At 42.7% G+C, this 16,634-nt stretch overlaps 1 protein-coding gene across 1 annotated transcript in view; it reads right to left on the reverse strand.

Moving 5' to 3' along the window:
* LOC140186046 (TNF receptor-associated factor 1-like) overlaps positions 1–16,634 on the reverse strand; it is a 62,971-nt gene that overhangs the window by 35,591 nt on the left and 10,746 nt on the right. Inside the window, exon 2 of the mRNA XM_072239870.1 lies at positions 1,359–1,451. Coding sequence (XP_072095971.1) covers positions 1,359–1,451 — 93 coding nt within the window. The remainder of the gene's footprint in view (positions 1–1,358; positions 1,452–16,634) is intronic.

Genomic DNA, 16,634 nt, shown 5'->3' on the forward strand with positions numbered 1-16,634 from the left:
GAAAATGTCCTTGAATAGTCCCGCTAGATGGTTGGCACAGGTTTTCAGAGCCTTACCAGGTACTCCATCGGGACCTTCTGCCTTGCGAGGGTTCACTTTCTTTAAAGACAGTCTACCATCAGCCTCTGAGACAGAGATCACAGGGTCCTCAGGTGCAGCAGGGATCTTCACAGCTGTAGTTGTGTTCTCCCTTTTAAAGCATGCATAGAAGGCGTTGAGTTCATCTGGTAATGAAGCATCACTACCATTCATGCTATTGGGTTTCACTTTGTAGGAAGTAATATCTTGCAGACCCTGCCAGAGTTGCCGTGCATCTGATGTCACCCCCAACCTCATTCGAAATTGTGTCTGTGCCCTTGAAATAGCCCTCTGCAAATCATACCTAGTTTTCTTGTACAGGCCTTTGTTGTCAGACTTGAATGCCACAGATCTAGCCTTCAGCAGACAACGTACCTCCTGGCTCATCCACGGCTTTTGGTTTGGGAATGTACAGGAAGTCTTTGTGGGCACACACTCATCCACACAGGTTTTAATGAAGTCGGTAACAACTGCAGCATACTCATCCAGGTTTGAAGATGAATCCCTGAATACAGTCCATCCACCGATTCAAAGCAGTCCTGTTGGCGCTCCTGTGCTTCCCTTGTCCAAACCTTCTTGGTCCTCACTACTGGTGCTGCAGTCTTCAGTTTCTGCCTATACTCAGGGAGTAGAAGTACAGCCAGGTGATCAGACTTCCCAAAATGAGGGCGTGGAATAGCACGGTAGGCATTATTGATGGTGGTGTAGCAATGGTCCAGTGTGTTGTTCCCTCTGGTATTGCAAGTGATCTGTTGATGGTAATTACATAGTGATTTTTGCAGACTGGCCTGGTTAAAATTGCCCAAAGCAATGGTGAAGGCGTTAGGGTGTGCTGTTTCATGCATGTTGATCCCATTGCTCAGATCATCTAAAGTCTGCTGGACATTGGCCTGAGATGGAATGTAAACTGCTACCAAAATGACCCCAGAGAACTCCCGTGGTAGGTAAAAAGGATGGCACTTTACTGCTGGATAGTCCAGGTCTGGTGAACAGAATTGGGACAGCACTGATATATTTGTGCACCAAGAAGAGTTGATCCTCCTCCACCTCTGCTTTTGAGAGACTCTGCAGATCATCCTGTATCCTGACAGTGTATAGTAAACCCATTGATCTGGATCGCTGCATCCGGTACAGGAGGGATTAACCAGAATTCCGTGAAATCAAGGACACGCGCGGTCCTAATATCCCTCTGATTCTCCCTCTGTCCATTGTATTCTGTGAATTCAAGTAGCTGATTCAGTCTAGTACTTATAATTTTATATTAAATTCTACATAAATACCTTCTCATTTGATGTTTTCAACTTTCCTGACATCCCCGTATTCACCTTTGCTTGCTGATTCTCGAATCCTGTGTGCACATCTGCTGTGTGATCCTGTGGGCACAAAGACACTGTCAGAGGAGTGACCAGTTTATAGGTGATTTCCTGACAGAGAAAACATCCACAGCCTCGTTGTTCAGGTGATCTCATTCAAGCAGGCTTTGACTGGAATTCCAAGGAAGCCACCAGTTGAATGGTGTCACACCTCCGGCGGTTAGCACAACACTTTACAGAACCAGTTACTCAGGTTCAATTCCTGCCACCACCTCTGAGGAGTTTGGACATTCTCCCCGTGACTGCGTGGGTTTCCTCCGGGTGCTCTGGTTTCCTCTCACGGTCTGAAGACATACTGATTGGGAAGTTCATTGGTTATTGTGAATTGTCCCGTGATTAGGCTCAAATTTGGATTAAATTGGGGGATTGCTGGGCAGCGCGACTTGAAGTGCTGGATGGGTCTGTTCCACGATGTACCTCAATAAATAAATTAATTAATAATACATTTCCTTACAGTGTATATGAAGCCCATCAAGTCTCTGCCCGTAGATTGTATACTCCACTTCTCCACCGACTTCTGATTGTCACCTATTTTTTCCCATCAATCCCCTCAGATTCTGCCACTCACTCACACACAAAGGATGACTTACAGTGGATAATTAAATAACCAAGCCGTGCGCCTACGGGATTTGAGAAGAACATTTCGCTCGCCAGTGCAAAATAGGATTGGTGCTCTGAAATGAAAGAGAAGATGCTGGGAACACGGCAGGTCAGAGTGCATCTGCGAAAGGAGAAGTAGTTAACGTTTCAGGTCTCGGCACCCCTTTTCAGGACTGGAAAAGAGAGAAAAAGATTAAAAGGTCTGGATAGAGTGGATATGGAGAGGATGTTTCCAATAGTGGGAGAGTCTAGGACCAGAAGGCACAGACTCAGAATAAAAGAATATCCTTTAGAACAGAGATCAGAAGGAATTGCTGTAGCCCCGAGGGTGGTGAATCTGTGGAATTCATTGCCACAGACTCCTGTGAAGGTCAAGTCATTCAGTATATTTAAAGCAGAGGTTGATAGGTTCTTGGTTAGTAAGGTCATCAAAGATTACAGGGAGAATGGGGCTGAGGGGGAAAATAAACCAGTCAACGTTGAATGGCAGAGCAGACACGATGGTCTGAATGGCCTAATTCTGCTCCTAGGCCTTATGGTTGAAAAAAAGTCATTTTTCAATGGGGATAAAGTGGGGAAGAGATGGGAATATGTCTGATAGGGTGAAACCTAAGGAGTTAATGTAGCATTCCGAAGCACGTTCTCCTTCAGCTGCGAAATGTGTTGTTAGTAGTGTGTCCAATAGGACAGATTATACTGTAGGCAACGATGATAGGTAATTGTGTCCAGTTCTGATATTAACTGAAGTGGTAAGTGGAGAATTCATTACTGAGTACAGAGGCTGTAATACAGAGCGATAATTAGATGTTGGTCTTCAAGCTTACATGTCAAGCAGCACCCTGAGGGGGGAAATTCCTTTACCTCCACAGATGCTGCCCCCCCCCCGCCAATTCCAGCATCTGACATCTCTTGTATCTCCTTGTTGCAAAGCACATCTGCTTGTTGTAAATCTTGCAGCAATCCAAGGTGAGTAAAAGGGAAGGAAGGACAGTAACCAGCTCCAAGAGAAATGTCACAATTCAAAGGTTCAAAGATTCATTTATTATCAAAGTATACAACTTTGAAATTCTTCTTCTCCAGATAGTCACGAAACCAAGAAAAGAATGGCAGCACGATCACCAACACCCAAATCGCTCCTCCCTGCATAAAAAAACGAGCAAATATGGACCAGCCACATTGACCCCCTAATCCTCCTCCCCTGCGCACAGAAAATGAGAAAGATCGGGTGCAAAACACAGAATATAAAAAAACTATAAGACTGAAAAGATGTCTCTAGTCCAAGTCCGTATCCAAAATGCAGAAAAGCTGGGTAACATTCTCCGGCCACAACAGCAGAGCTTTCCCTCTCCGGCAGTAAGGCGATCCCACCAGTGATCAAAAGGCAGTCTTCCCTCTCTGATACCAGAACGATCCCACCAGCGATCAAAAGGCAGTCTCCCCTCTCCGTAGCAGTGCAGTCCCACCAGCAGTCAGAAGGTAGGCTCCTCTCTCTGGTAGCAGAGCGATCCCATTTGCGATCAAAAGGCAGGCAGCCAGTGCTCACCTTTCACATTCACCTCGATGTCTCAGTCGCCCTCGACGCTTTAATCGGTGAAATGGAGTCGAACATTGGCTTGTGCCCCATCCAGCAGCTGTGAGAGAAGTTCACTCAAACTATTTCCATCTCATTATTATTCCACAAACAATGAACAAAATAAACTTTCTGGCGCAAACAACAGGAATTCTGCAGATACTGGAAATTCAAACAACACACATCAAAGTTGCTGGTGAACGCAGCAGGCCAGGCAGCATCTGTAGGAAGAGGTGCAGTCGACGTTTCAGGCCGAGACCCTTCGTCAGGACTAACTGAAGGAAGAGTGAGTAAGGGATTTGAAAGTTGGAGGGGGAGGGGGAGATCCAAAATGATAGGAGAAGACAGGAGGGGGAGGGATAGAGCCAAGAGCTGGACAGGTGATAGGCAAAAGGGGATACAAGAGGATCATGGGACAGGAGGTCCGGGAAGAAAGACAAGTGGGGGGGACCCAGAGGATGGGCAAGAGGTATATTCAGAGGGACAGAGGGAGAAAAAGGAGAGTGAGAGAAAGAATGTGTGCATAAAAATAAGTAACAGATGGGGTACGAGGGGAGGTGGGGTCTTAGCGGAAGTTAGACTGATAGGCAAAAGGGGATAAACTTTCTGGCGTGCTCTTTGAAGGCCTGGAGAAAATTAAGCACTCACTCGCCATCTGGTGGTCATTAATGGGAACTGCTGCAATGTGGGCTGGGTTGGTTCACTTTGCAAACAGGAAGTGCGCCGGTGGAATTTTCCCCAGACACTTCGACTGACAAACGGCGGCAAAGGAAATGGTCATGAAGTAAAATACCATGAATTTTAAAAAATGCTTTGACTTCTGAAAATTTTAAGACCTCTTGTGGTCGCAGGGGAACCCAAAGTGTGTTACAGCCAGTGGAAAATTTCTGAAGTTATAACCGCAAACAGTGACTTAATGACAAGGTGATGTTATTTAATGATGGTGGTTGGGAGATAAATTTCAGTAAGGACTCCTCCCTTGTTCTTCTTCAAAGCAGTGCTAACCTTTTATGTGATCGAAACAAGCAGGATCTGGGTTTAACATGTCATCTCAAGAAATTCTGATGATGCATCATTCACAGTTCAAAGTATTTTTTTATATATCAAAGTGATATATGTTACTTTATACTACCTTGATATTCATTTCTTGCAAGGATTTATAGGGGAAATGAAAGAAATACAATAGAATTTACAAAAACTGTACATACACAGACAAATCATGAACACTCGAGATGAGAGGCATTGATCGTGTGGATAGTCAGAGGCTTTTTCCCAGGGCTGAAATGGCTAACACGAGGGTCATAGTTTTAAGGTGCTTGGAAATAGGTACCCAGAGGATGTCAGGGGTGAGTTTTTCACACAGAGAGCGGTGAGTGCATGGAATGCACTGCCGGTGGTGGTGGTGGAAACGGATACAATAGGGTCTTTTAAGAGACTATTAGATAGGTACACGGAGCTTGGTAAAATGGAGGGCAATGCGGTAGGGAAATTCTAGGCAGTCTCTAGGGTAGGTTACATGGTCGGCACGACATTGTGGGCCGAAGGGGAGGGGAGGGGAGGAGAAGATGGTGGCGCAACGCAGCACGCGTGGCCGCTCTGAATTGATATCGTATTTGTTAAATAGGGGCCGGGCACAATCCTGATTTGATGGAGACGGACGTGAGAAGCACGGAGGAACATCTGGAGAAACTTCTGAAATGCCTGCTTCGCTGCCACTGCTACTGTGTGATCCGGAATCTCCGGATGGGAAGGCCCCAAATCCTTGGCTTTGCCTATTGCCTGTTGCCGGGGCCCGGGTCGAAGTGCTCGGCAGAGATGGTGCTCGGTGCTCAGTGTCGGAGGGCTGGTCGGAGGCCCGAAGTTTTCGGACAGACTCAGAGTCGGACTGAGGTCAGGTGCTTCCAGGATGCTGCATTGGCAGTTTGCAGCGCTGGAAGCTCAAGGCCGGGAGAGGTTCTCCCTTCAACCGTCTACATGAGATGATGGGACTTTCGAGAGACTTTGAGACTTTTTTTTACCGTGCCCATGGTCTGTTCTTCATCAAATTACGGTACTGCTTTGCACTGTTGTAACTATATGTTATAATTATGTGTTTTTTGTCAGTTTTTTTTTAGTCTTGGTTTGCCTTGTGTTTCTGTGATATCACTCTAGAGGAACAAATTGTATCACTTCTTAATGCATGCATTACTAAATGATAATAAACGAGGACTGTGTGTCCTCATAATCTAATCTAATCTAATCTAAATGTGCTGTAGATTTCTATGTTCTATGAGATTCTGCAAATGCTGGAAATCCAAAGTAACACATTCAAAGTGCTGAAGGAACTCAACAGGTCAGGCAGCATCTATAGAAACGAATAAACAGTTGGTGGCCAAAATCATCAATTGTTTATCCTCTCCATAGATGGTAACCTGACCAGTGGAGTTCCTCCAGCATTTTGTGTGTGTTACATAAACAAAGACTGACAAACAACCAATGCGCAAAAGAAGATAAACTGTACAAGCAAAAAGTAATACGGAGAACATGAGTTGTAAAGAGTTCCTGAAAGTGAGTGCGTGGGACATAGAATCAGTTCAGGGTAGTGGTAATTGTATTTTAGGAGCCTGATGATTGTAGGGTAATTTCTCACTGTGTGGTTGCTGCATCTTCTAGGCCTGACAAGACTTGAAACCACCACCTGACACTAGTTCTATAGGGCTATTCGGACCCAAGAATAGACTAAATGTGGAACCTTCATTCATACCTCAAATAATTTTAAAACAGGAAATGGTGCAAAACTCAGAAGATTGGGGAGATAAATAGTTAACATTTTAGGTCAATTTGAACTGAGAATATTTAGAAATCCATTTTCATTTACTTTGCTTTGTTGATGTGTTAAAGCAGTTAAAGACACAATTGCAAACTCCCTAATTATTTTAGCTTATAGTAACATTCGATGGTAAATGAGGTGAAATAATCTCTGCGTGAAATGTGATTGATAAACTATTACCGGTGATGTTCATAAGTAATGTATTGCAATTCTACAAATATCTAGGAAAAGTCCTGTAGATTTATTCTCAGTAGCCACTATTAGGCACACCTGTAGCCCTGTTTGTTAGGGCAAATATCTAATCAGCCAATCATGTAACAGCAAGTCAGTGTATAAAAGCATGCAGACATAATCAAGACGTTCAGTTGTTGTTCAGACTAAATATCAGGAAGGGGAAGAAATGTGATCTAAGCGACTTTGACCGTGGAATGATTGTTAGTGCCAGATGGGGTGGTTTGAGTATCTCAGAAACTGTTCCTCTCTTGGGATTATCATTTACAACAGTCTCAAGAGTTTACAGAGAATGGTGCAAAAAAAAAAAAAAAATCCAGTGAGTGGCAATTGTGTGGGTGAAAATGTTTTGTTAATGAGAGGGATCAGAGGAGAATAGCCAGACTGGTTCAAGCCGAAAGGAAGGGAATAATAACTCAAATAACCATGCATTACAATAGTCGTGCACAGAGGAGCATCTCTGAATACCTAACATGTTGGACTTTGAAGTGAATGGGCTGCAGCATCATAAGACCTCACCTGTACCTGATAAAGTGGTCACTGAGTATATTTACCAAAGGTTGTAAAGAAATCTTTCAGTACATTGGTCTTCAGAAATCAATGTATTGAGTACAGGAGATGGGATGTTATGTTGAAGTTGTACAAGCTGTTGGCGAGGCCTAATTTCGAGTATTGTATGCAGTTTTGGTCACCTACCAACAGCAAAGATGTAAACAAGGTTGAAAGAGTACAGGGAAAATTTACAAGGATGTTGTCAGGTCTGGAGTTCCTGAGTTATTGAATACGTTAGGACTGTGTTCTTTAGAACATAGAAGATTGAGAGGAGATTTGATATAGGTATATATAAATATGAGGGGTATAGATACGGTAAATGTAAGCAGGTTTTTTTTCATTGCGGTTGATGGGACTACAACCAGAGGTCATGGGTTAAGGGTAAAAGGTGAGAAGTTTAAGGGGAACATGGGCGGAAAATTCCTCATTCAGAGGGTTGTGAGAGCGTGGAATGAGCTGCCAGCACAAGAGGTGTGTGCAAGCTTGATTTCAACGATTAGGAGAAGTTTGGATGGGTATACATGGATAGTAGTGGTATGGAGGCCTATGGCCCCTGGTACCGGCAGGTCGATGGGAGGAGGCAGTTTAAATGGTTCAGCATGGACTAGATGGGCTGAAGGGCCTGTTTCTGTGCTGTACTTGTCCATGACAAAGGCTATTTTCTTTATAAATTTAGGGAGAAATGGTGGATTGAGAAAAATGAGAAATGTGTACATTGGATGGGTGAGAGAGAAGAAAAGGAACGAGAGAAAGAAAAAGTGGAGCAAACAAAAAATCTGGCAGAAGAGCATTGTCCATGTTGGAGTTCTATCAATGAACCTCAGTGAAGTAGTATACTGACTCTAACATGCGTGGCAGCTTCGGGCCAAAGTCTTTTGTTCTCAGCACAAGTGAAAAACATACCTTACACCAGGCGCCCTTTGAAGAATTTAATGAGATGAATAGAGCCATCTACATTCATTTATACTCACAGTTAGGCACGATAATGCTCCACATTCTTGCACTGAAGTCAGCACCCGGCAAACTAAATTATAGTGACAAATCTATTTTCTTGCTGTTACATGATTCATGTAGAAAATAAAGGTTATGTCATTTGCCCCATTTACATGTTATATAAATGTTCAAACACTATTAAAGCAGTTATTTCGTATTAATGAATTTAGCTAAATTGTGACAGTGAGTTCCTACTGTGCAGGGTTAAGGGATGTAGTAGCGAGGGTCTTTCTTATGTTTATTATGAGACTAGTTTCCCTAAACTGGGGATGTGTGGTATTGTGATAATTAAACAGTTTAATCACTTTGTTGTTTCACCCTGTCGTGAACTTCGCAGTAGTGCAAATGAAAGTAAAAGTATTTGATGTCTATTTGATGCATCTGCTTGGAAATTGGAATTCACGCCCTTCTGTTGCACCGAGCATTAAAAAGAATATTGTGCTTGCACCCACTCCAGTCTTCCAGGGAAAAAAAAATCCACATAGTCATCCAGAGGTACGTGGTGAAGATATGGATCTCGCAGATTGGGTGTAGTGGCTAGTGCAACTGCTTCACTGTGTCAGTGAGTTCGATTCCCGCTGCTGCCTGTACGAAGTCTGTACATTCTCCCCGTGACCACAGTGGTTTCCTCCGGGTGCTCCGGTTTTATCCTGCACAGGTGATAGGGTTAGTGAGTCGTGGACGTGGCACTGGGATCGTGGCGACACTTGCCCCCAGCAGAATGCTTGCTGACTTGATTTGACACAAACAACGCATTTCACCGTTCCGACGCCCATGTGACAAATAAAGCTAATCTAATCTAACGCCTGCACGAAATCTCAGGGAGTTCCCATTGGGACGTCCATGTTGAGCTCACAGCTGCTACATTGTTCGCTGGGCTGACCACAGGAAGCCCAGGCAATGCTTAGAGAACTCTCTTCCTGACAGCTACAGCCCAAAAGGAAAAATAGCTGCCGTGCAGATGAAGGAAAATGTGCTGGCAATGAAGGAATTGTGTGTCAGATGGTGTAAGACCTTATTAGCCTGTTTGACTGATGTGAGACAAGTGCTTGGGGTACCTCAGTGGATATTGTACAGGTACTGGGTATGCTCAGGTCAATAACATGCTCATAGGGATTAATCATTACTGAGTACCACACAGGTTCAATTTCTGAGCAACTACACACTGAGTGAAAGTTCAAATCTGTTAGAGTCATAGAGCACTACAGCACAGAAACAGGCTCCTCGGCCCTTCAAGTCCGTATCATACTGTTATTCTACGTCGTCCCATCGACCTACACCTGGACCATAGCTCTCCATAACCCTCCTATTCAATTACTTACTCAAATCTCTCTTACATGCTGCAATCAAATAAATCCACATCCACCACTTCTGTCAGCTCAATCCACACTCGCACCGTCATTTGAGTGAAGAGATTCCCCTTAAAAATGTTCCCTTTCACCCTTAACCTATGACCCCTAGTTCTGTTCTCATCCAACCTCAGTAGAAAAAACCTGCTTGTGTTTTTCTTATCTATACCTTTCATAATTTTGTGTACCTCTATCAAATCTCCACTCGTTCTCCTACGCTCCGGGGATAAAGTCCTCATCTATTCAACCTTGTCCTATTGTTCAGGTCCTCAAGAGCCAGCAACATCTTTGTTAACACCTTGAGAATATTTGTTTCCTAGTTATGGTGTAACCGTTTATATCCATGTTCAAACTGCTGACATTATATACGTACCCTGTGATGGGACACAACCACAGTCTGTGCTGGCAGCCACAGACAGAATCTGAAAAGGCACCTTCATTGTTACAGATTGAATTCGTGGATTAAACTCCAGCTGTTTGGAACGTTGTATGGATGGAGGGGACGGCTAAATTTAATAGATTGTACCGTGAATCAGTGGTTCAATTTAATGTCAGAGAATGTATACAACCTGAAATTCTTACTCTTCACAGAGGTCCACGAAACAGAAAGAAAAAAAACCCAAAGAATGAATGAAAGAAAATGTTAGACCCCCAAAGCTCCGCCCTCCCTCCCACATGCAAGCAGCAACAAAAGAATCAACCCTCCCCGTGCCCCCCCCCCCCACCGCTTGCTCCAGCAAAGTTCATGCACTGGACTCAGCACCCACTTACAGCACATGATCCCATCACCTTATACTTCCAACAAGTTCCACACCCCTCTCCAATTCCACTGCTCACCTACACCAGAGATCATTTACAGTGACCAGTGAACCTCCCAGCCCACACAGATTTGGGACTGAGAGCACCAGAGGAAACCATTGTATTTTGCAGTCACTGGATGAGTGTGCAAGCTCCACATAGACAGCACCAGAGGTCTGGACAGAAACTGCTGCTGGAGTTGTGAAGCCCTCGGGAAAAAGCCCTCCCTACCTTTGAGCACATCCACAAGAAGGCAGCATCCATCTTCAAGGATTCTCTTCATCTAGGCCATGCTCTCTTCTCACTGCTGCCATCAGGAAAGAGTTAAAAGAGCTTTAACACCCACACCACCAGGTTCAGGAACAGTTATTACTCTTTGACCATCAGGCTCCTGAACCAGCGAGGATAACTTCACTCATCTCAACAATGAACTGATTCCATAACCTATGGACTTAGGTGCTTTCATAAGAACATAAGAAATAGGAGCAGAAGTTGGCCATCTGGCCCATCGAGCCTGCTCCACCATTCAATAAGATCAAGGCCAATCTGGCCATGGACTCATCTCCACCTACCTGCCTTTTTCCCATAACCCTTAATTCCCCTACTATGCAAAAATCTATCCAACCTTGTCTTAAACAACAGGAATTCTGCAGATGCGGGAAATTCAAGCAACACACATCAAAGTTGCTGGTAAACGCATTCACCAGCAACTTTGATGTGTGTTGCAACCTTGTCTTAAATATATTTACTGAGGTAACCTCCACTGCTTCGTTGGGCAGAGAATTCCCCAGATTCACCACTCTCTGGGAAAAGCAGTTCCTCCTCATTTCCTTCCTAAATTTACTCCCCCAAATCTTGAGGCTATGTCCCCTAGTTCTAGTCTCACCTACTAGTGAAAACAACTTCTCTGCCTCTATCTATCTATCCCTTTCATAACCTTATATGTTTCTATAAGATCTCCTCTCATCCTTCTGAATTCCAACTCAATCTCTCCTCATAGTCCAACCCCCTCATCTCTGGAATCAACCTGATGAACCTCCCGTGCACTGCCTTCTAAGCCAGTATATCCTTCCTCAGGTAAGGAGACCAGGACTGCATGCAGTACTCCAGGTGCGGCCTCACCAGTATCCTGTACCGTTGCAGCATAACTTCCCTGCTCTTGCGTTCAATCCCTCTGGCAATGAAAGCCAACATTTCATTCACCTTCTTGATAGCCTGCTGCAAGGACTCTACAATTCATATTCTCAATACTATTTATTTATTGATACTTTTATCTTTTGCACATTGGTTGTTTGTTTGATTCTATTGTTTCTTTGCATCTAACGTGAATGCCCACAATAAATTGAATGTCAGGGTAGTATATGGTAATATATATATACATACATACATACACACTTCGATAATAAATTCACTTTAAACATTGAAGCATCCATCCCCCCTTGCCTCCCCTTTGGTTTCTTTCATGATTAATACCATTGTGAATCTCACCGCAGATTTTGGCCTCATTGCTGAATGTAAAAGCTTCAAAATCCCAGAACACACTTCCTAGGACTTATTGAACCATGTTTCCTTTCTGTTAATAAGCAACTTCCCTTAGGAAATAACAATAACTAACAGAAAGCAAAAAAAAAACTCTGAAAGGTCTATTAATCATCCCAAATCAATATATTCACCATGTCACAAACAAAGAAAAGCAACAAGACTAATTATAAATAATGAAACTCGTGCTTGTAATTGAATAGAATGTACATTCCACAGAATAGAAAGAAGAAAAGATTAGCTTTATTTGTCACATGTACATTGGTCCTTTGTAATATACAGTGAAATATGTTGTTTGTGTCAATATCCATGACATTCCAAGAGGTGCTGGGGACGAGTGTTGCCGGCACCAACCTTGCATGCTCACAACTCACTACCCCTAACCTACGTCTCTGGGATTTGAGAGGATACTGGAACACACGCAGCCACAGGGGGAATGTACAAACTCCTTACAGGCACCAGCAGGAATTGAACCCCTGTCTTACAGCTGGTGCTGTAACGTGTTACGCTAATTGTTACACTACCGTGGAAACAGACCATGAAGTCCAATGCAGTAATCATGCCATGGACACTCGACAGAAATGCCCCACCATCCATCTGCTCCTTCCCAACCCTTCAGTGTAAGTCACTGTTCCTCTTAGCTCGCTCAAGCACATTCTGTACTACTGAATTCTAAATGTTAAACCATGAACTGTATAAATACATCTTCCAGCAATTCCCTGTTGAACTTGTTAGTAGATGTCTCATATTTATTGCCCGTTGTTTTGGATTAACCCCTAAGAGAGCAGCCATGGGATTTCTTTGACTGGATTTATTTACGTCTAGGAAGCTGGGGTTACTCAATGTTATGAGTCATAATATTTGGCCTGATATGTATCATCATAAATGACAGGTTTTTTTTTGCTTCTACAAGGTCAATCATTAATAAAGCAGTTCAAACTCACGCAAGTGTACCTACTGACAAAACAATTTACCTAACAATGACATAATCTTATGAATACCCCCTGATATTTCCATAACACAGAATTTTTACATTATTTTATACTTAGCATAGGTACCACAAGTTATTCTGTCTTTAAATTTTCAGATGTAATGATTCTAAATGTGTGATTTAGAATCAAAGGTAGGGGAATGTTGGATTAGACTGTGTAATTGTTATTTGTAGCTTAACTTTCTTATGATTGTTTGTATTTTTATATAGTTACCTGTGTTCAATGTGTTTCCTAAAGGTTACAGTTTTTCTATATTATTCTGGAAGCTTGTTGGGTATAGCATTACTTGAATGGGGTTTATCTTATTGATTGATCCAAGCAACAGAATTTGAATGGACTTTATTGCTAATTAGAAAAATGGTATAAGAAGGCCAGACCACATAAACTCTTCTTCTTTTGTCTGCATTCTTCTCTCTCTCTCTCTCCCCTCCCCCCCCCACCCTCATGCTCATCTTCCTGCCTTCATCTCCTTTGTTCTTGTAATGATTAATAAATGATTGAAAGCTACAAGTTTTATGCCTCATTCTTGGTCTCTGAAGAACCTCGGACCAGAAAAGTCAGCAGCCAACAGGACCCCCATTCCACCTCTACCCTGCTCAATCTATTCCGAATTTTAAAGGAGACTGTTTGAGGAGGAATGTTAAGATGGAGGAAGAAACAAGTTGCTGGAGGTACTCGGTGGGTCGAACAGCATCTGTAAGGGAAGGGGGAATGACATTTTAGCTCAATCTGAAATGTGAATGATTCAAAGTAAATTTATTATCAGAGTACATTATGTTGCCATACTGTATACTACCCCAAGCTTCATTTTCTTGTGGGTTATCACAGTAGATACAAAGAAGCATAACAGGATCAGTGAAAAACCACACACGACAAAGGCAGACAAACAACTCTCTCTCCACACGGATGCTGCTCGACCCGCTAACTTCCTTCAACAGCTTGCTTACTCCAACAGATTCCAGCATCTGCATTCTCTTGTGCCTCCAAGGTTAATGGGGAAGTGTTCTGCTCAAAGTACATAAAATATGTTTAAAGAAGCAAAGAAAGTGGAAAGTCACATAATGACTGTACTGAGAACTTCTCTAAACAGCTCTGTGTCTGTACATATGAGTCCACACCTTCTGTTACTGTCAGTTTAATTCTCCAATGTAACACACACGGAATGCTGGAAGAACTCAGCAGATCGGGCACCATCTAAAGGAAGGAATAAAGAATCATTGTTTCAGGACCAGGAAGAAAGGGGTAAGAGCCAGAATGAGAAAGTGAGGGAGGGGAAGGAGTACAAGCTGGGAGCTGATAGGTGAAGTTGTGTGATAGGTTGGTGGGGAAGGTGGGGGTTGAATTGAAAAGCTGGAGGTGATAGGTAGAAAAGGCAAATGGCTGAAGAAGGTATCTGACAGGGGAGTGGACCATGGGAGGAAGGGAAGGAAGAGGGGCACCAGAGGGAGGTGATAAGCAGGTAGGGAGAAGGGGCGAAACAGGAGCCAGAATGGGGATAGGAAGAAGAGAGAAGGGGAGGAGGGGAGAAATTACCAGAAGTTAGAGAAATTGATTTTCACGCTGTCAGGTTGGAGCTAGCCAAGAGAATATGAGGTGTTGCTCCTCCATCCTGAGAGTGGCCTTAAGTTCAATTCTCCCATTCTGATTCCTCCACTGCTCCGACCAAGCCTGATGCAAGCTGAAGGAATAACTCCTGGTCTTGAGGTGGGTCTTGACTTGTTGCTGAATTCGGTTTCAGATAATGAAATAAATAGGCACTAGAGACTGCAAATGCTGGAATCCAGGTCAAAGTTACAAACAGCTGGAGGAACTCAGTAGATCGGGCAGCATCTATGGAGGGCAATGTGGGCAGTCAACATTTCAACTGGACCGAAAGGTCGAGACTGTTATCTACGTGAAGCAACTCAGCCCGAAACATCAGCTGTTCATTGCCTCCATAGGTGTTACCCTACCTGCTTGGTATTCCAACTTATTGTGAACTAATTATTGCAGGCTGTGTATCTCACATTTCCAGTGTTCCCTCTTTGCTGATAACCTCCTCTTTTTGTTATTCGTTGAATATTACCTGTCTCCACCATCCCTTTTATCCCAGAACCCTTCCCATCCTCCATCGTTTCAGAAACCTTCCCTTTAATTCTCTCTCCTCTTCCCCATTTTTTATTGGATCTTAAACAGTTTTTCACCTTCTAGCTCTTCCAAGTTCTGATGAGAGATTAACTTTCATTCTTCTGTTATCTGACCTGTTGGGTGTTTCCAACATTTTCTGCTTCAGATTCCAGCACCTGCAGTTCAATACTTAGGAATTATACAAAATATCAGATGTTTGCATGTGTTGAATCCAGAATATGTAACAACAAAGTCTGGGAAGCAGGATCAAAGGGTATAAATTTAAACTACAGAAAAATGTTGTAAACTGATAGCAAAATCTGTATATGTCAAGGTATTTTAAATGTTTGAAATAATTAGAAAGAGTAAGAAACATTTCAACTATCAAAAAGAGAGCTTGATGTTGAAGTGGGAGAGCAGGAAGGCTGTTAAATCTACAAACTATGGACAGAAAATCCTGATTTACATCCAGTAACTTACAATGCAGTATCAAGACGTCGTGTTTGGGGTTGGATTTCATGTAATGTCTGTCTGTGCTCTACTTTCAGTTTTTCTCAAGATCAGAAAAAACTGCTGAGAGTAAATGCATCATAAACAACATAAAATGCTGGAGGATTTTGGGGGAAGCTGGAGGAACTCAGTAGGTCAGGCTGCACCTATGGAGAGGAATGAGCAGTCAGTATTTCAGGTTAGATCCATCAGAAATGACGAAGAGTCTCGATCTGAAATGTTGACTGTTTATTCCTCTCCATAGATGCAGCCTGACCAATTATGTTTCAGTTCTGGGGCTCTTGAGCAGAACATTGGAAGTGGTCAATTATGTCATTTACACTTAATGCTGCATTAACAGTTGGAAGATGCACAGAATGGTTCCTGATTAGAAGGGGCCATTCAGCCCATCATGTCTGCACTGTCTCTCTACTAGAGTAAAATTCTAGTTACATCCTCTGGTCCTTTCTCCATACATTTGCAAAAGTAGAAAGTAATCTTATGTTACCTAGATAACGTTTATTTATCTAGATAACATTTATATAACTGCACAAAGATGACCTAAAATATACAGTACCTTATATAAATGCTGCACAAACATGAGCTAAAATAAGTGGAGATTTCCACTGGGACACAAGAGTTTAAAAAAGGACTTCAGTTAAATCTAAAAACTATTTTCTTGTTTATCAGGTCAGGGACAATAATATTTATTATCTTCACTAACACTCCTTCTGCTGCAAAAACTTGCATTTCAATTTGCAAAATAGGTGGAAAAATACGGAGCCATTTTAAAATAGATCTATAGAGGTAATTTTAAGCTGGAGATGCTTTAGGTCTGAAAGAAAAAGGAAATGTTGCAATACACAGGAAATATAATGGCATCTGAAAAGCAATTTCTGGTCTGATGAGAATACAGGGCTCGCATTCAACTCATTAATCCTCTTTTCAGATGCAGACAAATTCTTGCATTGGAAAACCAATCCTCTCAACGATTTAGTGTAGGATCAAAATTGTTTCAGTTGCATTCATTACAAGATTTAAGTAAAATACTGCACTGACAAAAGTCATTAGACCTCAGATGATGACTCTGTTTCTCCATTCATTGATGCTGCTTAACCTGTTGAGTGATTTCAGCATTTTCTATTTTGATTTGAT

This window comes from Mobula birostris, chromosome 22 (genome assembly GCF_030028105.1).
Source record: "Mobula birostris isolate sMobBir1 chromosome 22, sMobBir1.hap1, whole genome shotgun sequence".
NCBI classification, from domain to species: domain Eukaryota; kingdom Metazoa; phylum Chordata; class Chondrichthyes; order Myliobatiformes; family Myliobatidae; genus Mobula; species Mobula birostris.